This window comes from Carcharodon carcharias, chromosome 17 (assembly GCF_017639515.1).
Source record: "Carcharodon carcharias isolate sCarCar2 chromosome 17, sCarCar2.pri, whole genome shotgun sequence".
Classification (NCBI taxonomy): Eukaryota; Metazoa; Chordata; class Chondrichthyes; order Lamniformes; family Lamnidae; genus Carcharodon; species Carcharodon carcharias.
The window spans coordinates 109,046,424-109,073,347 of record NC_054483.1 but is presented as its reverse complement, the minus strand read 5'-3'; the positions used below and the strand labels follow the sequence as shown (position 1 = coordinate 109,073,347).

General features: G+C 44.6%; 1 protein-coding gene and 1 long non-coding RNA gene across 3 annotated transcripts; one reads left to right on the top strand and one right to left on the bottom strand.

Annotated features, from left to right (window-relative positions):
* Window positions 1-4,047: 4,047 nt before the first annotated feature.
* LOC121290227 (V-type proton ATPase subunit e 2) lies at window positions 4,048-26,080 on the bottom strand. Of its 2 annotated transcripts, none has more exons than XM_041210534.1 (4): window positions 25,900-26,071; window positions 16,029-16,076; window positions 14,794-14,914; window positions 4,048-4,387 (listed from the first exon to the last, which is right to left on the bottom strand). In XM_041210534.1, exons 1-3 carry the CDS (start codon window positions 26,001-26,003, stop codon window positions 14,821-14,823), a joined length of 246 nt encoding a protein of 81 aa, XP_041066468.1. In that variant the 5' UTR covers window positions 26,004-26,071; the 3' UTR covers window positions 4,048-4,387; window positions 14,794-14,820. The 2 variants fall into 2 exon arrangements, with proteins under 2 accessions (XP_041066468.1, XP_041066469.1); XM_041210535.1 differs by lacking the exon at window positions 4,048-4,387 and adding an exon at window positions 7,464-7,994 and having other exon boundaries at window positions 25,900-26,080.
* LOC121290228 lies at window positions 7,967-17,260 on the top strand. Its single transcript, XR_005945726.1, has 3 exons — window positions 7,967-8,021; window positions 15,852-15,944; window positions 16,911-17,260. It is a non-coding gene; the product is annotated as an uncharacterized LOC121290228 (long non-coding RNA).
* Window positions 26,081-26,924: the final 844 nt, after the last annotated feature.

The following is a 26,924-nucleotide window of genomic DNA, read 5'->3' as shown; positions in this document are numbered from 1 at the left end:
AGGAGTTTGTGACAGGTCCCACCTACTAACATGACATTTCATTGCATGTGTAAGTGATCTGTATTGCACTTGTGAAGCAACTTTTTTTTTAAAAAAAAGATAAATTTCATGCTGTTATTTCCTGCTGGCTTCAGAAGAAAACTTGTCCAGCAACAGGAAATAATCTTCCGCTTGACCTCAGGATCAATGCAACACATCCCATGTTGATGATTGTTTACGCCAAGTAAACCATCTGGGCTTTAAAGGATGGACTGGGCAACACACATTGGCAGCAGGGTCATGCATTGTGGTGCTCATTTATTTATATCTTCCAATCTACAAGAGCTGTGCAACTGGAGATTCGCGTCTTACCAGAGTGCATTTTCCATACTTTGCACCTCACTGTCCAAATCGTCGAAAATTTGTGTTTTTTTTTAAACTTTACAATCATGTCCTGCAGGTTTTTCTCTGACCTTGGCTTTTCTTTCCCCAAAAAGACCTGAGCCAGGAATTCACAAAGTCCAAGGAAACTTCCCACAACAATTAGCCTCTAGTTGACTTCAGCATGAGAATTCACATCACTTTCCCCCTCAAGGACGAGATGAGCAGTGGCCTTAAAGGCACAGACCAGGTTCCATAGGGCTCCACCTTGGCAAGTAAACATCCCAACTTTAGGACCCTGACTGCCTACGAGCAATGCCATGGGAGGTCTGCCATTTATTTATAAACCTTAAAAATGCTCAATATGTTTTATCACAGGCAATTTTAGAATACTGAGCTAAAGAAGAACGAAAGAAAGATATACTTTTCAACAGTGCCTTTCTTGACCCCAGGACATCCCAAACCGCTTTACAGCTAATGAAGTAAAAAAAGTATAGTCACCCTTGTCATGTAGGAAACATAGCAGCTAATTTGGATGCACCAAGCTCCCACATGGGGTTGGTTAGCTCAGTTGGCTATATGCAGAATGATGCAGGTCTAATCCCTGTACCACCTGTGAAGGTTCTTGGAGAGTTACCTCCTTACCTTGCCCCGTGTTTGATGCAAAATGGTGCCCCTCAAGCTATCAAACCACCTCTCTCTCTAATAAAGAAAAACACCCATGGTCCCTCGTGGCAAATTAGGTACCAAACTCCCACTAAACAACAATGTGATTATGAGCCACCAGTCAAACAAGGCTGGAGATCACCCAGGCTTTATGGAGATATGGGTTTATGACTGATGAACGAAAACTCTTCACACAACATCTGGTAAAGGCTCCTGTAATGGCAGCAAAGCTGTGGGGCCTGGAGTTATTAAAAGGAGCTGATACATTACAATTAACACACGTGCAGCTTCAAAGGCGAAAGGACAGTGTCCTCGTGCCTTTGGGAGGTGTGAATAATTTGATAATCAAAACAGACAACATTCAGGTCCTGTGAACAAGTGGCGCACAGCCAAACATTTAATTTAATTTTAAAATTTGCATCTAGTTTCATTCCTGACTGTTTCTAGTATCACATTTTTTTTAAAAAAAATTCCCCTTTTCAGCTAGTTAGCCCCCGCCACTCCCCCCCCCCCCACTCCACTCCCCCCCCCCCCACCCCCCCCCCCCTCCACACCCCCCCCCCCACTCCACTCCCCCCCCCACCCCACCCCCCCCCCTCCACTCCCCCCCCCACTCCACTCCCCCCCCCCCCCACCCCCCCCCCCCACCCCCCCCCCCCCTCCACTCCCCCCCCCCCCACTCCACTCCCCCCCCCCCCCCCCCCCCCCCCCACTCCCCCCCCCCCCCCCCCCCCCCCCCCCCCCCCCCCCCCCCCCCCCCCCCCTCCACTTCCCCCCCCAAATGACAAACACGGGCCGTCTTAGCTTTCACTACAAGAAGTCGAGCAACAAACACACAGAAGTATTAGTGTGCATAAAGCAGCAAGTTACTGCTGTTTAGTCCAATGGTGCACCGGAAGATAGTTTATCGGGTGTGCCCATCAACACCCAAGTTCAGAATGTAATTGGGCCCAAAGCCAAAGTTGTGACCTAGAACCCAATCTACCTTATTCTCTGTTTCAAAATTAATACACACAGACGCACACACATGGGAACTTCAAGCTTGAGGCCTGTGTGAAACCTACACTTGGCAGGTAAAATCCCTTGCCTTGTACAAACTACTGGGCAGGAGTGTGGGTCTGGTGGTGTTGCTAACACTGGTCGGGCATATTTGTGGAGGTTTTAGCACATATCCCTCAGTCTCCAACCACCCCGTCCCAATACTCCTGCCATTGGTCACCGGACACATTCATCCTCACTGTGCCCCCACCTTCCCCACAGCCACTCTCCATTGCCGATTGGATGATTCCCGACCTTCGGCGAAACATTCTTTTTCTCCCCATCTCTCTGATATATATATGAGGCAGATGAAATGCACAGGGTGATAATTTTGAACATTTCAACATAGAGTCAAAATGAGATCATGACAACCACCGTGTTGACTGCCAACTGTACTACGTTGCGTTATCTTGATGTAACACCCTGTTGTCTAAACCGACAGATTCTAAATGAGCCAGTCAACCTGTGACTCATTGCCATAGTCTCCTCATTGTCCTCAGTGCTCTGTCTGAAATTAACTTGCAAGAGTTCGGCATCTCCAGTGCCTTCAGAATGACATGGCGCATTAGTTTTAGGAATAATTTGGACCCTTTAACCATATTGATTGAACTATGCCGCTATCTTATAGAATAGCAGAACCACAATAGTACAGCACAGGATGAGTGCATTCAGTCCATCACACCTGTACCAGATTTTTGAAAGGGCTTTCTAAATTACTCCCCCTCCCCATTGACAATGCTAGAAATGCAGGTCCCTTTAAGAGTAAATCAGGACAAATTTCAGGGTGAATTGAGAGCAGGCAATGCTCATTGCAGCCTGTACTTAAAAGCCAGGGTTTTCCCTCAGAAGGGGGTTCCTGCATCTGGATAGGGCATGGATCCAGAAGGGATGAGTGGAAACTGGTATTCGTACTGAACTATAGTTTAACAATAAAACAGTTGTGATTCACAGAATGTCTTCGGCTGCCTGATTTGGTAAATGGATATTCACCACTTAAACACCATAGCCTTGCAAATGCTTCCCCTTCAAATATTTACCCAATTCCATTTTGAAAATTAACTTCAAATCTGCTTCCACCAAACTTTCAGGCAATGCCTGATTGTAACAGCTCGCTGCAAAAAAACCAAATCCCCCTCCTCTCATCTCTGGTTCTTTTGGCAATTACCTTACATTTCTGTCTTCTGGTGACCCAACCTTCTGCCAAAGGCAACAATTTTCACCTTATTTACTCTATTAAAACCCCCTCATGATTTTAAATCCTCAAAAAAGAAACTTCCTCAGAAGACAAAAACTTTGAATACTCTGAAAGAAATGCTCAAGAGCATAAGAACGAGGAGCAGGGGGGATAGTGACATAGTGGTTACAGGGACATGACTTCCAAACTTAGTTAATGGAATTTAAGAGCTAGCATCAGTAACTATTGGATTGTACTAGTTCACAAATGTCCTTTAGGGCAGGAAATCTGCCGTCTTTAGCTGGTCAGTTTTGTATGTGACTCCGGACCAGATGTAGTTGACCCAACACTTCCTGCTGAAATGGTCTGGCAAGCCACTCCGTGTTTAGAAGGTGGTTCACCACCATCTTCTCAAGGGTATGCCCAGCCCTGCCCACATCCTATAAATAAAGGAGTAGAAGCCATATGGCCCCTTAACTCTGCTCAGCCACTCTATATGGCTGATCTCCTACCTCAACTTCACCTTCCTTCCCTATCCTCGATTTCATTACTGTCCAAAAATCTAGCGACCTGAGTTTTGAATACATCTCTGATTTTTACCACTCTACCATCAGGTGAAGGCTGTTCACCCTGGAATTCCCTCTCTCTCCTCCATTAAGAAGCTCCTCAAGACCTGTCTTTGGCTGAAAGTTTGATCACCCATCCCAATATCTCCTTATATCATTCATTGTTGACTTTTTATTTGATATTCACTCCTGTGAAGCACCATATGATGTTTTGCTATGTTAAAGGTGCTAAATCAAGACCAGTTGTTGTTACTTATTTTATTTGAAAGGGCTGGAGCAACATCTGTCAGACAGAGAAAGGGAACTACAGGGATACACAATAACACACTCCTCTCTCCGATGAATGGTGCACAACAGCAATGTATCTCCCTTAAGTCATCCTTGTGAAGTGCTGGCAACATCTGTCTTGTTCACGTGATGGTATTCGCTGTAAATTGGGACCAGGCGGAATCTGAGCTTAATAGCTCTATTTTATTATGAGGGGGACTATTTGATACAGAGCACACTTTGCATTAATAATGAGCCACATCCTTCACCTGCCCCCACCCCTCATATGTCAAATTGAGGAGGGCAATTCAGCACCCTGTAATACAAAAGACATTTCAAAAGCAATTGGCAAACAGAAAGCCATCACATTCTAACACACATCACCATCACCGCTCTTAATGGCAAACACACCGTTCGGCAGCTGCAGTTTTGTTCAGTAACGTGATGAAAGAAATGGGCCAAGTTTATGGGGGTGATAGTGGCAGTACCAGGTTGGTATAGAGTCATGATTCCAAACCCAGCACTCAAGCATCAGGGTGCCTTCTGCCAATGGCCATAAACTCAACCAATCCCTCACTCACTAGCAGGTTGTTTAAAACCAAAAAACACCAACAGCCTATATTCTGGCGGGTATCACTCCCCCTGATATAAGAAGAACAGTAGCCAGCAAGAAAGAGCAAATCCGTCAAACATCAGATGAGAGGCACCCTCTACATGGTCATACACCTACACCCAGCCACCTAAAGTCAAGGAAGAGCGTCATGAACATTGTTGTTCCATTACAATCAACCCCATCTGAAGCCCGCATTGCCTTGTGGAAAGACCAGCGCACCAGTCTCGAACAACCCCCAGCGATGGAAATTCTACCGGATGAAAGCCTTCCCCCAGGAGCTAATTGCAACTGGGCAACCTGGAAGTGCCTTAACAGACTTAGGACTGGTGTAGGTCATTCAAAGGTGTCACTAAGCAAATGGGGATATACAACCTGTCCGACAACTTGTGAATGTGGAACTGAGCCACAGACTATGCAACATCTCCTGCAATGCCTATCACTAGAGGAACCCTGCACTGTTGCAGATCTTGCCGAATTCAACAACAAGGAGCAAAAATGTGTCCAGTTCTGGCTGGGCCATGTATAGACTGTCCATGGACACCATAAGAAGACTATCCACTGTCTGGACCACAACAATAACCTTCACTGTGGTGAAGAGGGGTGTCGACCTGCAACTCCTACATGGTGAGCTTGTGATTTACCATTTAGAGATAAGGTGCTGGAATTTTCTGTATCTTGTGTCTGGATCTGTTGTAGATCAATTGAAAAAAAATCCTGTGCTATTGTTTTAAGACCGTCAGGGAGTTTTCCTAGTACCCTGTCTGCAGTTCCTCTCTCAAACATCACCAAAACACATCAGAACCTTGCTATGCTGAAATTAGTTAATGTGTTTACCTGCACAGTAACAGTGACCACACTTTGACAAGTAACCAAATTCGCTTTGAAGCATTTGGAGATGCCCTGAGGATGTGACTGTCGCTCTCTAAACATAAGTTCTTTATTTGGAAGTGGCTAGATGGATTCGGAATGGGCTGCAATAGTCTCTTCTGTTCACCTTGCTGTCCTGGTTGCTGCTTTGGTGATCAGATAATCTATCCTTTTGAATTGGCAAAAAGTTAACTACAAGTGGTCAATATACATCTTTCACCAACATGGAACAGGTACAAGATGATGCAGAATAGGAAAGATTGACCATCCCTTGGTGGAGGATCCAACAGAGTCAGTCGGAATTACTGTAAAGTCTGTAAATTAACTGGCAACAATCATAGATTTACTTAAAACCTATAAGCAGCTGTTCCCAGTCCATAAGGCCAAATTCATCCATCCTGATCAACATCCTGATTTGAACCAGCTGACGATACCAATTCAGTGTGGTTGGAATCAGAACATTCTAGAAATGGATAATAGATCATGAGCATCTGGAAGAGCCATCAAGGCTTCCATGGAATCTTTGACATCCACATGACAGGGCACTTGGAGCTTGTTTAATGTCTCATCTGAAAACCAGCACCTCCAACAGTGCAGCACTCCTTCAGTACTGCACAAGTCTCCGGAGTGGGGCTACAGCCTACAGCCTGCTGACTCAAAGCCATGGATGGGACCAAATGGGAACATTAAAAAAGAGAAAAAATCCATTGGGCTTCCCCTGGTTTATTTAGCAAGTAGCCAAGAGAGGTGGAAACAAAGCAGAATTTCACAAATCCCTTGGTGCAACTTAATTTAAAGAGCTGGTACTGCCTCTGCTCTGTAGCTGATTAGAGTTACTGAGTGTCTTGACTGAAACAGGTCAGGAATGACCTAGCTTCACTTCCTGCGCCAGACTGTGTTAGGTCAGTCACTTGTATAGGGGCAGTTACCAATGGCTTCAATAATCTAGGTTAATGAAAGATTAGGTGAAATTCCTGGCTACACATCTCTGTCCAGTGGCCCTTGTTGGAAATGCATCTGTCGGACACAACAACAGGAATTAATTGAATGTCGTGCTCCCATGGTGGGAGCAGTTCACTATTACTCAAGTCAAGGCTCACACATGAGGAAAAAACCCCGGACAGTTATCAAGCTGGAACACTTGTGACGTAGCAAATCTTCAGGAGAAAAATAAGTTGGGAAGCAAAGCAGAGGAAAAAAAAAAAGTGCTTAAAAAAATGCAAAACTGGGTCGGAAGAACAAAGCGCGTGGGTTTTTAAAATATTCTTTCATGGGATGTGGGTATTGCTGGCTAGGCTAGCATTTATTGCCCAATGGTGGTGGGGGGGGGGGGGGGTGGCGGCGGCGGGGTGGTGAGAAGAGCATAGAAAACAGCACAACCAGAAAACAATAGTTAAAACAACACCATATTGAGTTTCTTTAAGATGCCTGCGGACAGCAGGAGTGGCACAGAGATCAATTCCGAGGTCCCAAAAAAAGTCATGTCATGGTTATATTACGCAACTAGTAATCAAGAGACCTGGACGAATGATCTGGAGAGCAAGTTCAAATCCCACTGTCAACTAGGGAACTTAAATCAATCTGGAATTAAAAAGCTAATATCAGTAAATGTGCAGCTACCAGATTGTTGTAAAAACCCATCCCAGGCACTATCTTTTTTACAGACTCTGGCCCAAGTGTAACTCCAGACCCACTGCAATGTAGCTGATATTAACTGGTCTCCGAAATGGCCCGACAAGCCGTTCAGTTAAAGGAAATTAAGAATGGGCAATAAACGCTGGCCTTGTCACTGGTGCCCATATCGATCTCAGTGGGGTTGTACAGAGATGGAAGAGAGTTTGGGGATTGGACACATTTTAATTTTATTGCACGGTGAAGATTTTTTTTAAAAAAAAGATTACAGCATCGAACATCAATTCTTACTTTTAATATACTCAGAAATATACTGCTCAACAAAATAAATACTCCCTTACAGATCAAAACATTGTTACACGATTTATCACAGCAAAACTTAAATATAGCATCACAGTATAGCTACACTCCACAATGGCCAGAAATTTCCTTAATCTGCTAAAAAATGAAATTGAGACCTCTGAATGGGAGCAGGTTCCTGGGAGGTATTTCAATTACAAGGTAAAAGAAACAACAGCAAACTGTATCTGAGGATGGCACACAGTTGAATTACAATCTCCTCAAACCAAAATTCACAAAATCTTTGTGATTGTCCCTGGGCGGGGGGGGGGGGCTCCTTGGATTTGGTGAGGCAGCAATTATCACTTGGTGCGCTGGACCTTGGTCAGAAACGAAAGCCAGAAGTTTACTTCTATGGAAGAGTTAAAAAAAAAACAATCTCTTGTGACAAAACGTCTTACTAGGTGTGATGTTTGTGGGGAATGAAGAGACAACGGGATAGCCTGGAAACGTTCAGGTGGTCAATCAGCATCTGTGGAGAGAAGAGTTCATGTTTCAGGTACAAAACCTTCATCAGAACTGGAAAAGGGCACAGATGGAAAGCGATAGAGCAAAGGGGAAGGGAGGGAAATCACAGAGAGAGAGAGAGAGAGAGAGAGAGAGAGAAAGAGAGAGAGGGGCAAAGTTAGAATGACCAAAAACGTTCTTCCTCCCATTCCCCCATGCAACCTCCTCCCTCCAGCTTCCTTCAGTTATAAAATGACACGTGTGAAACTGTTTCAGCAAGCAAATATACTGCCTGTCAGCTGTCCAGCTTTGCTCAGTGAATGGAAGTCTTGGAGCCAGTGCAGAGCCCCACAGTGTTGCTCATGGCATAGAGGGTAGAGTGTTGTACAATGACGGTAAGTGAGATCAGCATGGGAAAAGCATTATGAAAAGTGGTCCAATAATAATCCAGGGTAAACTTCTTTATCCAAAGAGTGGTGAGAATGTGGAACTTACTACCACAGGAATAGCTGAGGCAACAGAAGAATGTGTTATAGAGTCAGGAGGAGGCTTGTGGAGAGCATAAATACTGGAATGGATCAGTTGAGTTGAATGATCTCTTTGTGCTGTAAGTTCTATGCAAAAAGGGGGGGGGGTGATACTTCCAGGATTCTCCATGCAAGACTTCTAATATATTATAGACATTTCTTCTTTTATTACATCTCACTTGTATATTATGGATAGTAAGATCAATACCTATAATATATAAAATCTTGTATTTGGACATATTTCCTCAACATTTACCCTCCCCTCCCACCAATGTCCTCATTTACATAGAATATTCAACACAAATCAGTCCCTTGGCCCATGCCTCGTTTATGTTCCACAGTCTCCTCCCATTCTATCTGCCTCAACTCAGCCTTTCCACGTATCTTTCTATTCCCTTTTCTCTCATGCGCTCATCTAGTTGCCTTTGGAAGCATCTAAGCTATTTGTTTCAACCACTTCCTGTGGTGCACTTTTTAGCTCAGATGGTTCATGCCCGATGCTTCTAACCTCACCATTGAAGGTTCAGTCCCTACACTGGTCAACTATGCTGCTTTGCTCAATATTTAACTATTGTATTTCTGCTTTGCAATTCCAACTTTGCTTGACCAGTTTTTTGTGTCGTAGACCTGGCTGAGCAGCCTAAAGCGCTGAATTAAGGTTGCAATCGCTGCGAGGATGTGGATTCGAATCCTATCACTGCCATAATTTAAGACCACACCTGGAGTACTGTGCTCAGTTCTGGACACAACACCTCAGGAAAGAGGGAAGGGCCTTGGAGGGAGTGCAGAGCAGATTCACCAGAATGTTATCTGGGACTCTAAGGCTTAAACTATGAGGAATGATCACACAAACCAGGGCTGTGTTCCCTGAAACTTGGAAGGTTAAGGGGCAATTTGACTAAGAGTTTAAAGTGTAAGGTATTGACGGGAACAGAGAGTGGAGATAGAAACTATTTCCCCTAGTTGGCATATCTAGGACCAGGAGGCAGAGTCTAAAAATTGGAGCTGGACCTTTCAGGAGTGAGATTAGGGAATACTTATACACATGAAGGGCGGTACAGGTTTGTCACTCTCTCCCCTAAATGGCAATTAATTCTAATTCCATTCTTAAGTTAACAAATTATCAATTTCAGTTTAAATTTTTTTTTATTGCGATAAACAAATGTGGATAAATGGGTTAAAAACAGAAAACTGCGGATGCTGGAAATCCAAAACAAAAACAGAATTACCTGGAAAAACTCAGCAGGTCTGGCAGCATCGGCGGAGAAGAAAAGAGTTGACGTTTCGAGTCTTCATGACCCTTCAACAGAACTGAGTGAATATTACGAGAGGGGTGAAACATAAGCTGGTTTAAGGTGGGGGGAGGAGGTGGGGGGGGTTGGGTAGGGGGAGAGAAGTGGAGGGGGGGTGTGGTTGTAGGGACAAGCAAGAAGTGATAGGAGCAGATCATCAAAAGATGTCACAGGCAAAAGAACAAAAGAACACAGGTGTTGAAGGTGGTGATATTATCTAAACGAATGTGCTAATTAAGAATGGATGGTAGGGCACTCAAGGTACAGCTCTAGTGGGGATGGGGTGGAAAGACTAGCAGGGCATAAAAGATTTAAAAATAATGGAAATAGGTGGGAAAAGAAAAATCAAATAAATTATTGGAAAAAACAAAAGGAAGGGGGAAGAAACAGAAAGGGGGTGGGGATGGAGGACAGAGTTCAAGATCTAAAGTTGTTGAATTCAATATTCAGTCCGGAAGGCTGTAAAGTGCTTAGTCGGAAGATGAGGTGCTGTTCCTCCAGTTTGCGTTGGGCTTCACTGGAACAATGCATGTGGGCAAGAGAGCAGGGTGGAGTGTTAAAATGGCAAGCGACAGGGAGGTTTGGATCATTCTTGCGGACAGACCGGGCTTTGGTCTCAGCACAGCCATGATTCCATTGAACAATGCAACAGGTTTGAGGGGCTGAATGGCCTCCTCCTGTTCCTATTTTCCTAACCAATCACCTCAAAGTAATTTCTCTATTTCCCTATTGGATTTATTAATAACCATTTGTATTAATGGCCCTAATTTTGGATTCTCCCACAAGTAGTAACATCCTCTGTACATCAACCCTGTTCAACCCACTCTTGATTTTAAAGACTTCCATCAGATCATGCCTAAGTCTTCTCCTTTCTAAAGAAAAAGCCCCAGCCTGGTCAGCCTTTCCTGATAGCTATAATGTCTCAGATTTGATAAAATCCCTGTAAATCTTTTTTGCAATTCCTGCTTGGCTGTGTCCTTTTGATAGGGTGAGGATCTGAACTATGTACAGTATTCATCCGTGTGGTGTAGTTTCAATGGCTGGACTCTGTCAGTCAACCCCTTCCTCCTCACTGTCCATCACCCCTCAATAGTAAAATGCAGGAATGCAGTAGACTTTGACCTCTCTCTGAGGGTAACTTCACCCCAACCCTCCCAACACAAACCAATTTGACGTACCGAATACATCCCGAGTCATGCATTTCTCCCAGTAATTACTCCTCTTCACAGTGAGACTTTATAGTTCCAGCAATATTGGAAATGCCAAAAAAAAAACAATCTTACTTCGAAAGAGAAATAGCTGCACAGTATCAGTGAATTAGAGAGAGAGAGCGAGAGAAGGAAAAAAAAGAGTGCAAGCGAGAGAGTAAGAAGGGAGAAGGAAGAGAGAAAGTGTGAGCGAGAACACATTAGGGCTACATTAACAGTGGACGTTCTCACAGCACCCAACCTAAGAAATAGGTCATGACTGACCTTCTACCTCAGCCCAATTTTCCCACCCTACCTCTTGCTTCATTTGTAGCCGGAGCTTCAGCTCTGGGTGGAACAGACAATTCAAATGTAGAAAAACATGCCTGGCCCTCGTGGGAAACTTCTGAACAGGGACTACATGAGAGCAATCTGCAGTGGACATTGTGGCTTTTTATTTTTGCCCCTTCTCTAGACATGGACTCAACAACTAATTATAGTTGCCCTGCCTGAGATTAACTAAAATCAAAGTAGACCAATCTCTGATATGTGGACTGCAAGACTCATACTGTAAAGAGCTCTTGGGAACAGTCAGGGAACAGTAGAATACTTTCTACTTGTAATACTGCCTCCCTTACACTAAGTGGCAGTGTTGTTCCCCAGGAGCAATATGGTACCACAGCGCCATCAGGTGACAGAAACAGTGCAGCAGGAGCAGCATTTCTCAGCTTAATGTGGAATTCGAAACATATGCAGATTATTTTAAACAGGATGCACTGTGCGACAAAATAACACTCCAAGCTGTCTACATGTTTAAATAAGAGTAATAATGAGTAACAATAATTAGCACAGGGTCAAGGAACGTTCATCAGGGAAGTGGCCACATGGCAAATCCTCTCTGGCACATGGCTTCGTGCTCCTGAACAATGCAGATCAAGAGATGTCAAGTTTGACTCCCATTCACCCAGGAGCCAGTTCCTCTCGATTGAGACAGTGCTCAGGCAAACACTACTGGACTCAATGCCCACAAGATTGGGAAAGGGGCTGGTAAAAAAAAAAACAGCAAAATTCCCCACTATGCTGGAAAATTTACTGGTGTTGGCATTTGATAGTGGATGAACACTGAATGGTGCCTGGTCCTTTTAGTTTAGCAGAAGGGTGAATCAATTTAAAATAAATGGGTTTCAATGGACATGGAGACTACAGTTGTTGTGGGGTGGGAGGTAAAGGGGGGGAAAAAGGTTGTCCCATTTGTTCAAGTGCTCCTTTCCTTTGGCCATGCCTTCTGTTGCTTTCACATTACAATGAAGAGGAAGCGAATGCAAGGTGTTTAAAAAACGTCTTCATACGTGTGTACACCATACACAGATTCAAAACTCTGGAGAACAAAGCTGCACGATGCTGCTTTCATTAGTTACATTGAACGTGCTGTAAAATGAAAACGTGGAGACCCTCTCTCTTCCCCTCATTCCCAAGGGTTTCCATCCCATGATAAGTAGTAATGAAGTCTGACCTATATCCATGAAAACATCGCACAGAGATCCTGCCTTTACCAATGGGTTGGTGGTTTCTTTGTGGCCATGAGCTGGCTGAGCAACCTTGAGATAGTCACTTGGGTAAAATCTCTGCCCGAAATGATTTTGGTGCTGGCTGTTGAGTTAACCAGATGGAGATGCCTCTGTTCTCACATGCTGAGGGCAGTACAGGTGGAAAGGAAAAAACATAGCCTTTTGTTTGCCAAAGGAAAATTAACCTGATAGCAGGGAGGAAGTTAAAGGCTGTAGTCTACTCTCAAAGAAACAGAGGATGGTTACTAATTTAAACTTCACTCTTACAGTTAATGACATGATCTATAACTCAATTCTGGGCATCAATTATCTTATATATAAAAAAAAACAGCTGAACCCCTCTATTAGATTCCAACCCGTAGCTCATTTCATTATTCTGTTCCTTGTCTGTGCAAATTTGAAATGTGATAGTTTAATCCTGGTCACTCTTTGATAAAAAGTCAAGCTGCACCTCTTGAAACCCCAAGAGACAGATCCACATTGCTACTGTTCCACTGCTTGGTGTCTCTCCTATGATGAGCTGGGAAGATGAAAGATACCCAGGTTTTATTAGATACTATACAGGGTTTGAGAGTGAAGGGGGAAATGAGAGAGGAGGAGAGACAGGAAGCTGATTCCTACTCAAATTAAAAAAGGGGAGAAATGAGTAAGGTCAGCGATCAGAAAAGCCAAAAATCAACCCATTGAAGTTCAGCCCTCCTGTAATTTTCCTCTTCAATTACTACATCTCATTGTATTTCAAATAATCTCAAGACCTTTCTTCAGTTGTCTTAGGTTCATTACCCAGACCGTAATCTGAATAAAGGAACGTTTTCCATCCTGACTACAAATTCACTAGATGGTGTTAATAATCTGGATTATTTTGTGCCTTTTGATACACAGAAACGTCCTTCCCCCTCCTCTCCAACCAACAATCTAATACTTGTATTTATAAACCACCTTTCACGTGCTCTACACACTGAATCACTTCTTGAGGTGTAGTGACCTGTGAGCAGGTTGTTCTGAGCCCCATGTCATCAGACCCCAGGAAGGATACGTTGAGAATGATACTGGGCCATAAGGGGTTAAATCGTGAGGACAGGTTGCATAAAGTTGCCTTGGATTCAGATTGAGTGATGATCTGATCGAGGCGTTTTACATCTTTCGATAGTTTTTTTCCCCCATCTCGACCCTATTTCTTCTGGTGGGGCAAATTGCGTTAAAATTGGCACTAAGCTGTCAGGAAACACTACTTCATATAACAAGGTGGAGGAAAACCTGGAACTCATTCCTACAAAAGGCTGTGGATGCTGGGACAATTGAAACTCTCAAGACTGATGGTGATAGACTCTTGTTGGGCAAGGGCATCAAAGCATATAGAATAAAGGCAGTTAAATGAATTTGAGGTACAGATCAGGCAAGATTAAATGAATTGTGGGACAAGTGAGAGGGGCTGGATGGCCTCTTCCTGTTCCTATAGTTATCCTCGCTCAATGCCCTCTATACTTTGGGACCTGCCCTTTCCAATGTGAGGACAGCATTGGCTTTGCCCCATCAGGTCATCGAGACTTGACATGGTAGCATTTGGCAGCCCTGGCATCGCTCAGGGCCACACGCCTCTAATCACAACAACCACCACTTGCATTTATGTGGCACCTTTATCACAGCAAAGCATCCCGAGGTGCTTCACAGGAGCGAGATCAAACAGACGTCGACAGCGAGTCGCATAAGGAGATAATAGGACAGTGGCCAAAAGATTGGTCAAAGAGGTCAGTTTTAAGAAGCATCTTAAAAGGAGAAGAGAGAGGTAGAGAGGCTGGGAGAGGGAATTCCAGAGCTTAAAGGCAGACAGGTGAAGATACTGGTGCCAATGGCAGAGCGATGGAAATCAGGAATCCACGAAAGGCCAGAATTCCCTTCCCCTCATTATGGTTGCACAGCTAATTTGGCTGAATTCAACTGACTCCCATCTTTTCACGCCCACGCACTTTAAACAATAGGGGTGGTCACAAGGTGACAAACAATACTGTAGTGGGAACTGTGGTCGATCTTCCACTCCTTAAGCCTAGGGACACTGAAGCCAAACGTTGAACAGCTCATGGAACCAGCTATCTTAGCAACAAATCTAAGCTGAAAGGAGCACCGACATCAACATTCTTTCCACCTGCCACCCACGCACCCAACCACCCCCCCAACCCATCCACCCCCAACCAACACCCACCCCCCAACCAGCGCCACCAACCCCTTCCAGCTGAATCTCTTGCACCGTACCATTGACGGGTCCAATGCAATTCTCTCTTATTCCCAGAAGTAGCGGAGATACCAGATAGTTTCGTTCTTGAGCTGAGGGCCAAACAGCGGATTCATCTGAGCCAGGATGGCGATGAGCCAGCTAAAGGAAGGAAAGAAATTAGAGTTTAAAATCAAACAACGTGACATTGTGGGTGGATTAAGTCATGCCAACTTTCTTAGCTACCTCGTTCTGGTAACAAAGCAGATCTCGAGTAACCCCATCCAGATCTGATACTTTTGTCTAGTCACGCTAGGTTATTTTGCTTCTGTTACAATCTATTTAAATGTACCAAATTCATTCAAGGCAGGTCTAGCAGCTGCAATATGTTATTTTTTAATCTAAGGGATTAAACCAATAGCACAGGAAAGAAAGAACAGGCTGCGGATATAATCCCATTTTAATAACTATGTGAAGATCTTACGTAGGTTCTGATATGTCCTCGGCAGACAGGGCGCAATGGGAGGCAGGGCTCAATCTGCACTGTCGAGCAGCAACAGACCCTCCACAATCCATCTCCAAGGGGCATCATATTCCTGTCCTCTAGCCAGCTTGATACTGTTATAATTCGCTGCTCATTCACTGAGCAAAGGAGGAATCTGGAGCCTGTCTTTCCTTAGCATAGGTTTATTCACATAACCCAGAGAACACAGGCACAGGCTCCCTTTCTGTCCCCCCCACAGGTGAAAACTGGTTCTTATATATACTTAAGAGTAATGCCCTAACCCTTCTCCAATTACTAACAGCTACTCTCGTTTACAGCTAGAGCACGCACTTCATTGTGATAGGACTGCAGCATTAACATCCACCATGCAGTACTTTATCAAATGCCTTTTGGAAATCCAAGCATGTTACATCTACCACACCACCATTATCTATTCTCCTTAAATTTCTTCAAAGAATTCAGTAAGGTTGGGCTTGTATGACCTTTCCCTATTGAAATTCAGGCTGACATTCTTCATTACATTTTTGGTTTCTTGGTGTTTTTTCCGTGACATCTTTGAGTAACAATTTCCTTGTCTTTCCCACTGACCTTAAGCTAATTGGTCTACAGGTCCTGTGCTTGTTCTATATTTCAAAAGGAGATGGGACATGATTAGCTCGCCACCAGTTCTCTGGCACAATCCTTTTCGTAAGTATACGGAACAGAGAGTCTGCTATCAACTTCCTAGCTTCTTATATTATGCAGAGATGCAATCCATAGCTAGGTACTTACAACAAGTAGCAACAAACAGCTGTGGTCACGATCATGGTTATTATTACGCTACAAAATAAACAGAAGGTTGGAATTAAAATCGAATAAGAGATGCCAACACTGGTAACTGAACAACACGACAGACAATATATTAGAGAAACTGGGGATCTCGACCACCTTCTGTCCCTTCAACTGTGGGTCAAGGGAGGAAGAGGGGAGGAACAATATATCAAAAAACCCACAATTTTATTTTCATTAAATGATTGTTAGAATCATCTCTCTCAAGACTGAAGTTTTCTTTTACAAAATGGAAGGATTCGGCATGATCTGGACATCTGGATGCTAACCTGGAATTTTTTTTAAAAAAAAATCATAAGTTCACCCTGGAACTGTCAACAAGCAGGTCTCTTCCAAGAAATCACCTGGCCTATATGTTACTTGAGAGGACTTGTTTGAATTGAACTGCCAAGCACATTAATTAATAAAACAATAACAGAATTACCTGGAAAAACTCAGCAGGTCTGGCAGCATCGGCGGAGAAGAAAAGAGTTGATGTTTCGAGTCCTCATGACCCTTCGACAGAACTAGTTCTGTCGAAGGGTCATGAGGGCTCGAAACGTCAACTCTTTTCTTCTCCACCGATGCTGCCAGACCTGCTGAGTTTTTCCAGGAAAGTCTGTTTTTGTTTTGGATTTCCAGCATCCGCAGTTTTTTGTTTTTAATTAATAAAACACTGGGAGACAAAAGGGAATCAACATGGGAGAGAGGGAAAGAAATCTTCAGTTGTGAACCTGCTTGTTTTAAAGGCAGTGCTGTTGGGGACCAAGCTGAGGAAAGGCAGTTACCTTGATTGGCTCCCACTCTCGGCCTTGTCTAAAATTGTGTCTGTCTATCAACCTGTAGCCTGAGAACCCTCATCTGAGTGTAACTAGTCTGCGTTTGGGCCTGCAAAGCTGAGACCAGTTGGTGAGAACTTCCAAACATCCACCAGGACCAGTGGCCCATCTTCACATGAGGGAACTCCAGGCCGACAGCATCAAGATCCTCCAGATTTTATCCTTTATCTTATAGTACCTGCCCTCCAAACCCATTTCTGCAGAGAGACTCTCTCTGTTTGGCCTTCGTTTACCTGTGTGTATGTCTGTGCGGGGGCTAGGGGAAATTTTTTAGAAAGAGATAGATAGTTCCCGATTTACAATTGTGTGTTAACCGGTACTTGCAACTTGTTAAAAGATGTTTTGTTTTAAAATAAATGAATTATTGAGTGGAAGAAGCCTGGGCTTTTCTTCTGGGTACTAGAAGTATTAGGTAAACAATTGGCTATTTTGGTGGGAAAGTTAAACATTTAAGTTAATGGAGTGGCCTGCGAGAGCAGTGGGACTTGATAATTCACACACTGTTCCCAGCCCGGTCACCGTTATAAAATTCATTCTTGGGCTGTGGGAATTCCTATCTTTGTAATCCTCTCCAGCCCCATAGACTTTTAGAGATCTCTGCGCTCAGCTAATTTGGACCTCTTGAGCATCCCCAGTTTTAATCATTCCACCACTGGGTGACCAGGCATTCAGTCATCAAAGCCCTAAGCCCTGGAATTCACTCTCTAAGTCTCTCTGCCCTCCTTCAAACCCATCTCTACGATCAATCTTTTGGTAATCAGGCCTAATATTGCCTTATGGTGGTCCAGTATCTAACGTCACTTTATGAAAACTCCAGTGAAGCACCCAGGGATGTTTTGTTACATTTTGTTTTACTGCATTAAGAGGTATTAATATTGTTGTGGGCATGACTGACATTGCTAGCATTTATTGCCTATCTTGGAGTTTTGCCTTGAGGTGACAGTGGGCCATCTTGAACTGTTGCAGCCCATGAGATAATAGGTACACTCTGTTTTTAGGGAGGTGTGTGTGTGTGTGTGTGTGTGTGTGTGTGTGTGTGTGTGTGTGTGGGGTTTCCAGGTTTTGACCCAGCAACAGTGAAAGGACAACGATAAATTCCCAAGCCAGGATGGTGTGTGACTTGGAGGTGATGGAACTGCGACCCTTCTCTCACTCTAAGGGCCGGAGGTCACCGGTTTGGCAGCTCATGCAGTCCAAAAAAAGTCTTTCCAAGTTAGGTAAAAATTGAAAATATTTTAACAATAAAGGATTTTTTTGCAGAATGTAGGCATTGCTGGCAATTGCCCTTGAACAGTGAGGCTTGCTAGGCCATTTCAGAGGACAGTTAAGAGTCAACCACATTGCTGTGGGTGTGGGGTCACATGTAGGCCAGGCTAGATAAGGACGGCGGATTTCCTTCCCTAAAAAAGGACATTGGTGAACCAGGTGGGTTTTTAATAATAATTGTCAGAGTCAGCTTCATGGACACTAACTTTACATTCCGGATTTACTGAATTTTATATTCCACCAGCGGCCCTGGTGGGATTTGAACCCACGTCCCCAGAGCATTAGCTTGGGCCTCTGGATTACTAGTCCAGTGACATGACCATTATATCACCATCTCCTCCTAATTTACAGCACAGAAACAGAGGCCATTCTACCCGACTGGTCTTTGCCCAGTGTTTATGCTCCACACGAGCCTCCTTCCCTCTTACATCATCCCACCCGATCAACACATCCTTCTGTCCCTTTCTCCCTCGTGTATTCATCTAGCCTCCCCTTGAGTGTATCCGTGCCATTCAGCTCAACTACTGTGTGGTTAGAAAGTTTCATGTTCTCAATAAAAATCACCCTTTGTTTTGGTCTTACTCCCACCACCCAAAAAAAAGTGGAAACGCCTGTTAATAATTTCAAAGGATTTTTGATTAAAAAAAACCTCTTATAAGGTCACCCCTCAGCCTCCTCTTTTCTAGGGAAATATAGCCCCAGCCTGAGGCATAACCTCTCCGTTTTGATGTCAGGCTTGGGCTGAGCAGATGAAAAAACAACTCAGTGAAATGAGGCTGTGACAGCTCCCATACTGCTCGGACACCATCCTACAACCAAACAGAGCAGAAAGGTCTAATTTCAGCTCTGCACTGAGATGGCTAATCGCATCCTGGGCAGTAATAGGAAAACTACAATGAGCCTTGTTGCTCCTGGGCTAGGGAAGCAAAAACAAAAAGGTCCTCTGCCCCGAACACTAATCAGTGACATTCGATGGCGACTCAAGGGCAGTTCCAGCAAGCGAGGACAGAATTTGGATTGGTCCGTGATGCCTCCTGTAGTTAGATAGCCTTACCAAGATCACAACAGTGCCTACACTTCAAAAGTACTTCATGGCAATGGCATATTGTCGCTGGACGAGTAATCCAGAGGCCCAGGGTAATGCTCAGGGGACCTGGGTTCAAATCCCACCACTGCAGATGGTGAAATTTGAGTTCAATAAAAAAGTGACCCTGAAACCATTGTCGATTGTTGTAAAACCCCATCTGGTTCACTAATGCCCTTTAGGGAAGGAAATGTGCTGTCCCTACCTGGTCTGGTTTACATGTCACTCCAGACCCACAGTAATGGGGTTGACTCTTAGATGCCCTCTAGCAAACCACTACAAAAAAAGGAATGAAACTGGACGGACGACCCAGCATCGACCTAGGCACCTGCAAAGTCCTCCTTGCTAACATCCGGGGGCTTGTGTCAAAATTGGGAGAGCTGTCTCACAGACTGGTCAAGCAACATACTCACAGAATCATATCTTACAGATAATGTCACAGACACCACCATCACCGTCCCTGGGTATGTCCTGTCCCACCGGCAGGACAGGCCCAGCAGATGAGGTGGCACCACAGTCGGGAGTGAGTTGCTCCATTGACTCCAGACCCCATGAAGTCTCATGGCATCAGGTCAAACGTGGGCAAGGAAACCTCCTGATTACCACCTACTGTCCTCCCTCAGCTGATGAATCTGTGCTCCTTCATGAGGAAGCACTGAGGGTAGCAAGGGTGCAGAATGTGCATAGACAGAGCTAAGTGATCCCACAACCAATGGATCAGATCTAAGCTCTGCAGTCTTGTCATAGTCGTGAATGGTGGTGGATGATTAAACAACTCACTGGAGGAGGAGGCTCCACAAATATCCCCATCCTCAATGATGGAGGAGCCCAGCATATCAGTGCAAAGGATAAGGCTGAAGCATTCGCAACAATCTTCAGCTAGAAGTGTGGATGATCCATCTCGGCCTCCTCCGGAGGTCCCCAGCATCACAGATGCCAGTCTTCAGCCAATTCGATTCGCTCCACGTGATATCAAGAAACGGCTGAAGGCACTGGATACTGAAAAGGCTATGGGCCCTGACAATATTCCAGCAATAGTACTGAAGAATTGTGCTCCAGAACTTGTCACACCCCTAGCCAAGCTGTTCCAGTACAGCTACAACACTGGCATCTACCTGGTTATGTGGAAAATCGCCCAGGCATGTCCTGTACACAAAAAGCAGGACAACTCCAACCAGGCCAATTACCGCCCGATCAGTCTACCCTCCGTCATCTGTAAAGTAATGGAAGGGGGTCATCAACAGTGCTATCAAGCGGCGCTTGCTTAGCAATAACCTGCTCACTGATGCCCAGTTTGGATTCCGCCAGGGCCACTCATCTCCCGACCTCATTACAGCCTTGGTTCAAACATGGACAAAAGAACTGAACTCCCAAGGTGAAGTGAGAGTGACTGCCCTTGACATCAAGGCCACATTTGACCGAGTGTGGCATCAAGGAGCTCTAGCAAAATTGGAGTCAATGGGAATCAGGGGGAAAACTCTCCACTGGTTGGAGTCATACCTAGCACAAAGGAATATGGTTGTGGTTGTTGGAGGTCAGTCATCTCAGCTCCAGGACATCACTGCAGGAGTTCCTCAGGGTAGTGTCCTTGGCCCAACCATCTTCAGCTGCTTCATCAATGACCTTCCTTCCATCATAAGGTCAGAAATGGGGATGTTCACTAATGATTGCACAATGTTCAGCACCATTCATGACTCCTCAGGTACTGAAGCAGTCCATGTCCAAATGCAGCAAGACCTGGACAATATTCAGGCTTGAGCTGACAAGTGGCAAGTAACATTTGCACCACACAAGTGTCAGGCAACGACCATCTCCAACAAGAGGGAATCCAACCATCGGCCCTTGATGCTCAATGAATCCCCCACTATCAACATCCTGGGGGTTACCATTGATCAGAAACTGAACTGGACTAGCCATATAAATACTGTGGCTACAAAAGCAGGTCAGAGGCTAAGAATCGTGTGACGAGTAACTCGCCTCCTGACTCCCCAAATCCTGTCCACCATCTACAAGGCACAAGTCAGGAGTGTGATGGAATCTTCCCCACTTGCCTGGATGAGTGCAGCACCCACAACACTCAGGAAGCTTGACACCATCCAGTATAAAGCAGCCCACCTGATTGGCACCCCATCCACAAACATTCATTCCCTCCACCACCGATGCACAGTAGCAGCAGTGTGTACCATCTACAAGATGCACTGCAGGAACTTACCAAGGCTCCTTAGACAGCACCTTCCAAACTCACAACTGCTCCCACCTAGAAGGACAAGGGCAGCAGATAAATGGGAACACCACTACCTGGAAGTTCCCCTCCAAGCCACACCCCATCCTGAATAGGAAATATATCGCCATTCCTTCACTGTTGCTAGGTCAAAATCCTGGAACTCCCTCCCTAACAGCACAGTGGGTGTACCTACACCACATGGACTGCAACGGTTCAAGAAGCCAGCTCAACACCACTTTCTCAAGGGCAAAGAGGGATGGGCAATAAATGCTGGCCCAGCCAGCGATGCCCACATCCCATGAATGAATTAAAAAAAAGTTCGCTGAAAAGCACTTTGGGACATTCTGAGGTCATGAAAGACATAATATATAAATGCAAGTCTTTGACTCTCAAGGCTCACACATAAATAATGGCAATGTGGGTAAAACAATGGAGATGGGGAGGGGGGTGGTGTGCATCTTGTGATGTAGTCAACACCTTAGGGCTGAAGAAATGAATAAAAAGCATTACTCCACAGCAGAAAGTCTATAATTTACGTACACCGAGCCCAGAAGATTTGAACTGTGAAGTAGAGACCATCGTGGTCATGCCAAACTGATGTTTCAACTTGTGGGGAATCCAAAACTCTGAACCATAAGTCAGTAATCACCAATAAATCAAATAAGAAGCTCAGGAGAAATATCTTTACCCAGACATGGCTTGGACTGTGGAACTTGCTAAATATTCTCACAGACCAATTGGGCTGAATGGCCTATTTCTATGCTGTACATTCTATCTAATTTGTTTTTAACTCCATTCAAGGCATGTGAGGATCACTGGCTAGGCCAGGATTTATTGCCCTTCCCTAATTGCCCTTGAGAAGGCTATGGTGAGCTGCCTTCTAGAACCGCTGCAGCCCTTGTAGTGTAAGTACACCCACAGTGCTGATAGGGAGGAAGTTCCAGGATTTTGACCCAGCGACAGTGAAGGAACAGCGACATATTTCCAATTTAGGATGGCGAGTGGCTTGGAGGGGAACCCCCCTGATGGTGGTGTTTCCATGTATCTGCTGCCCTTGTCCTTTTAGATGGTAATGGTCATGGGTTTTGAATGTACTGTCTAAGGAGCCTTGGTGAGTTTCTGCAGTGCATCTTATAGATGGTACACACTGCTGCTCCTGTCCATTAGTGGCGGAGGGAGTGAATATTTGTGGATGGGGTGGCAATCAAGCGGGCTGCTTGGTGTCAAGTGGGATGGTGTCAAGCTTCTTGAGTGTTGTCGGAGCTGCACTCATCCAGGCAAGTGGGGAGTATTCCATCGCACTCCTGACTTGTGCCTTGTAGATGGTGGACAGGCTTTGGGGAGTCAGGAGGTGAGTTACTCAAACACAGGATTCCTAGCCTCTGACTTGCTCTTGTAGCCACAGTATTTATATGGCTAGTCCTGTTCAGTTTCTGGTCAACGGTAACCCCCAGGATGTTGATAGTGGGGGCATCAGTGTCCCTGTATCAAAGCTCCCGTCCCTACCATCTATTCATTTGAGCTCCTAATATCCAGCCAAGAGGGAACTTGGTGGCACAGCAGGTTATTTGTCTGTGCTCTTTCACCGAGGCAGGGTTTCCAATCCAGTCCAGTTATTGGCTATGTAAGCTTCCTCTGTCTGGTGGCTGAAAGCATAGCTGCAGTAGTGAGGAGAGCATCACCCACCTTACTTCAGTCTGGAATATGTGTCTTTGCAAAGCAGGTCTGAAGGGAGATGAAGTGTTTTTAGCTGAAATTCATCCTGAGCCAGACTCTGGTCCCAGGGCTGTACATGGAGATTAAACATCAACTGCGGCTGGAGGACCATCAACTCAGTGAAAGACCATCAACGCAGTGCAGAGTGCTGTCCATGGCCGAGTTGCAGACCGGCACATTCCAAGGTCCAGGACTCCATGCTGAGGGACACACCAAAGCTCGAAGCAGCCACTGGAAAGGCTCAATGGGGGAAAAGGCCACAGTCTAAGGCCCTCCTGCCATGGTGCATCGTGGGTCTGAAACCTGAGTAAAACCCCCTTGGGCCGTATGCATCAGAGAATGTTTGACATGAAATGTATATTGTAAATTAAACCTGTAACTATAAGGGTAGTGAGTCCGCTCACAGTACTACATACTGTATTGAAAGAAACTGAACTGTATTGTACATTGTATAATGTCTGTTATGCAAAGTACTTTTAGGAATTTTGTTTTTGAAAAGTAACATGAAAGTCTCCCCTGCCTGGTGGCTGTAGGTGAGTTTGGTGCAGTCTCAGTCCCAGATCTACTGGATACAGCCTCCAGTGCAAAAATAGCTCTAATTCAAGCATTGTACTAGTGACTTCATCTCAAAGCCAGCGTGAATGGGTTGGAAATATGCAATATAAATTGAGCACGAGGTGTGAAATGTAGTGGGAGTATGTTGAATGTTAACATGGGGGGGTGGGGGTGGGGAAGAGCAGGGTGCTGTGCCTAAAGTAGATATTCCTCAGTCCTTAACTTCACAAGAATAGGTTTGGCCAAAAATGACCCCTTATAATCTGGTGAAAGCAAAATACTGCAGATGCTGGAAATCTGAAATAAAAAACAGAAAATGCTGGAAAAACTCAGGGGGTCTGGCAGCATCTGTGGAGAGAGAAACAGATTGAACGATTCGAGTCCAGAGCAGCACTGAAGACTAGTCATACGGACTTGAAATGTTAACTCTGTTTCGTTCTCCACAAATGCTGCCAGACCTGCTGAGCTTTTCCAGCATTTTCTGTTTTTATACCTTCTAATCTGGCTCAGCTATTGAGATACTGGTCAGCTCTAACGCTGCGATGATCTTGAAGCAGCCATTTCTACTGCCACTTAAGCTTCAGAATCATACTTGTGTAAGAAAAGATCTCTTGCTCTCATTAAGAAAGATGGACAGGTAACTATTTTGTTTCTACTATCGTTCCCTTCAACATTATAAATAAACTGACTGAAATGTAGGAACACACTACCCAGCTGCATAAGTACTCAAAAAGGAGGCTGCACTGATTCACTAACTTATGCAGGCCACACGATACAGTGCATCAATTTAAACAAAAAAAATATCTTCTGTAGGGGAAGTATACTTGAGACAGGGAATTTGTAAAGAATCACTATTGTGCTGTCCAAAATGGACCAAGAGGCCACTCAATGTTAAGTTGCTGCTAAAGAACACTGCACACCTGTAATCAAACATTTACTTCATAAGTTGATTAAACACTTTTCTATCAATATCTAAATAATCAGTCCAATAACGTGCAAATAAATGAATGACCAACACCTTAACACCGCTATTACAGTACAGCCAGAACACAACCAGCTGTTTAGGATTGGAGGCTCCCTTCAATTACAAATATTAAGACGGTCACCAGAACAACAACAAAAGCCATGGTTCAGTGAGCATCACTCTGAGTCAAAGGTTGTGGGATTAAGTCCCATTTCAGAACTTTAACATGCAAATCAATGCTGACAAGCCAGTGTAGTACCAAGGGAGTGCTGCGTTATCAAAGGTGCTGTCTTTTGGATCAGCTGTTAAACTGAGGTCCTGACTGCCCTCTCAGGTGGATGGAATAGTTCAAAGAGAAGGGGAGTTCTCCAAAGTGTCCTGGCAAATAGTTATCCCTCAAAAAAAAAGCACAAAAAAAACTAGCAGGGCTAAGGGAAATGGGGGTTTGGTGGGTGGGGGGGGGGAAGGTGCTTTGTGAAAAAAAGTGAGCAGGGCTAACTGGGCTGGCATGGACATGATAGACTAAATAACCTCATCTGCACTATAACTATTCTATGAATCTATGAACAGATTGCCTGGTCATTATCGCATTGCTGCATGTGGATACTTGCTGTTCACAAGTGGGCAGTGCCCACTTTTCAAAAATAATTCATTGCTTGTAAAGTGCTTTGGGGCATCTTGTGGCGTGAAAGGCACTATATAAATGCAAGTCTTTCTTTAATAACAACTTGCATTTGTATAACATCAGCACAATAAAAATATGCCCCAAGATGCCTCTCAGAGCATTAACAAACAGAATATGATACCAAGCCAGATTAAGCAGCTATTAGGACAGATAGCTTGGTCAAAGAGGTAGGGTTAATGGGGTGTCTTAAAGGAGGAGAGAGAGGTAGAGGGGTAATTACACACGAGTTAGGAGAAAAATAATAGCCATTGGTCTAGAGATAATATAAAAACACAGATTCAAACGCAGCATCACAACAAAATATTATAACACCTTCCTTCTACGTTTGGAGATCCTCCCCCATAGTGCAAAGGAGCAAAAGACAATCTTTAGGCTAGAGGCTTATAATAAATTTAAAGGCATTAAAATATGGGCGAGTTTGGGCAGGTTGTCAAACCCCCCAGCCTTTCTCTGCCATTGAAACCTTCACCATCATCCAGAAACAGTGCGTGTGGACACGTACCCTCTGTTGGGACCCTTCGGGACAAACCAAGGCAGAGCAAAGCCCACGAGCCCCCAGAAGATAGTGAAGCAGACCATGGGGATGGTCACTGAATGACTGGTCATCTTGTCCTTGTCTGAATTTTGCCTCTCCGCTGCTGGCCGGCGGCTTCTCTCTCGTCTCAATCCACCAATCACACTCTTAACCACGACCCCGCCCACTCTCAGCCCTTATTGGCCGACGATGACACCATTGTGTTCCAATCGGTCAACTCCCACGCCCATCATTCCCGACCCCTTATGCCGCCCTGTGATTGGTTTATTTTATTTACCTTGTTATTTCCCCCCCCCCCCACCCCCCCACACCTCAGTTTATTTTCCACCTTCATCTTTAGCAGCTGGGATTTTCCCATCAATTCATTTAAACCTTGTTCTTTCATCAAAGTTTATTGTAAAAATGTTATCATTTGTAGCAGGTATCAAGGTTAATCTGGTCTCCCTTCCTGAGGGAAACCATTGGTTTGCGGTACGTCACAAAGGGGAGGGCAGGCTTCCATCACCCCTGCCGATTTGTGATTGGCTCGTTATTCCTATTCTTGGGGTTTCTATTGGTTGAGACAAATGTCAGTCATTAGAAGGCGGATTGGAGGGGCGGACGCGACTTCTCTGCTTGTTTGCTACACTGTAATTATCGATTAAAGCCCAGCAGATTGGAAATTTACACCCTGTGGATGGAATTCATTCACAAATCCCAACCTGGGGCAAAAATACCATTCACCTTTAATCATTCAAAAATTTAGACTTTTAAAATGTTGCATTACTTATCCATTAGCACATTTAAAAGGAAATTGGATACGCCCGAAGCCAAAAAAAAAAACCCACAGGGGAAAGAACAAGAGAATGGATTGCAGAATGGTTCTTTCTTGTTCATCCTTCAAAGGGTTTTTGACTGATCCACACCTGTAACCAGTTCGAACTGGCCTTGGGAGCCAAGGTAAATCGTGGGAAGAGTGAGGCTATGTTCTTTGGGAACTGGGCTGACCGATC

What these genes read in the sequence shown, in the direction of transcription:
- LOC121290227 (XM_041210535.1), bottom strand. Translation starts at nt 26,003, where the DNA reads ATGACCAGTCATTCAGTGACCATCCCCATGGTCTGCTTCACTATCTTC. An exon ending in CCGAAGGGTCCCAACAGAGG is followed by an intron (nt 16,077 to 25,899) that starts GTACGTGTCCAC and finishes TTTATTTTGTAG; the next exon opens with CGTAATAATAACCATGATCG. An exon ending in GCTGTTTGTTGCTACTTGTT is followed by an intron (nt 14,915 to 16,028) that starts GTAAGTACCTAG and finishes TCCTTCCTTTAG; the next exon opens with CTGGCTCATCGCCATCCTGG.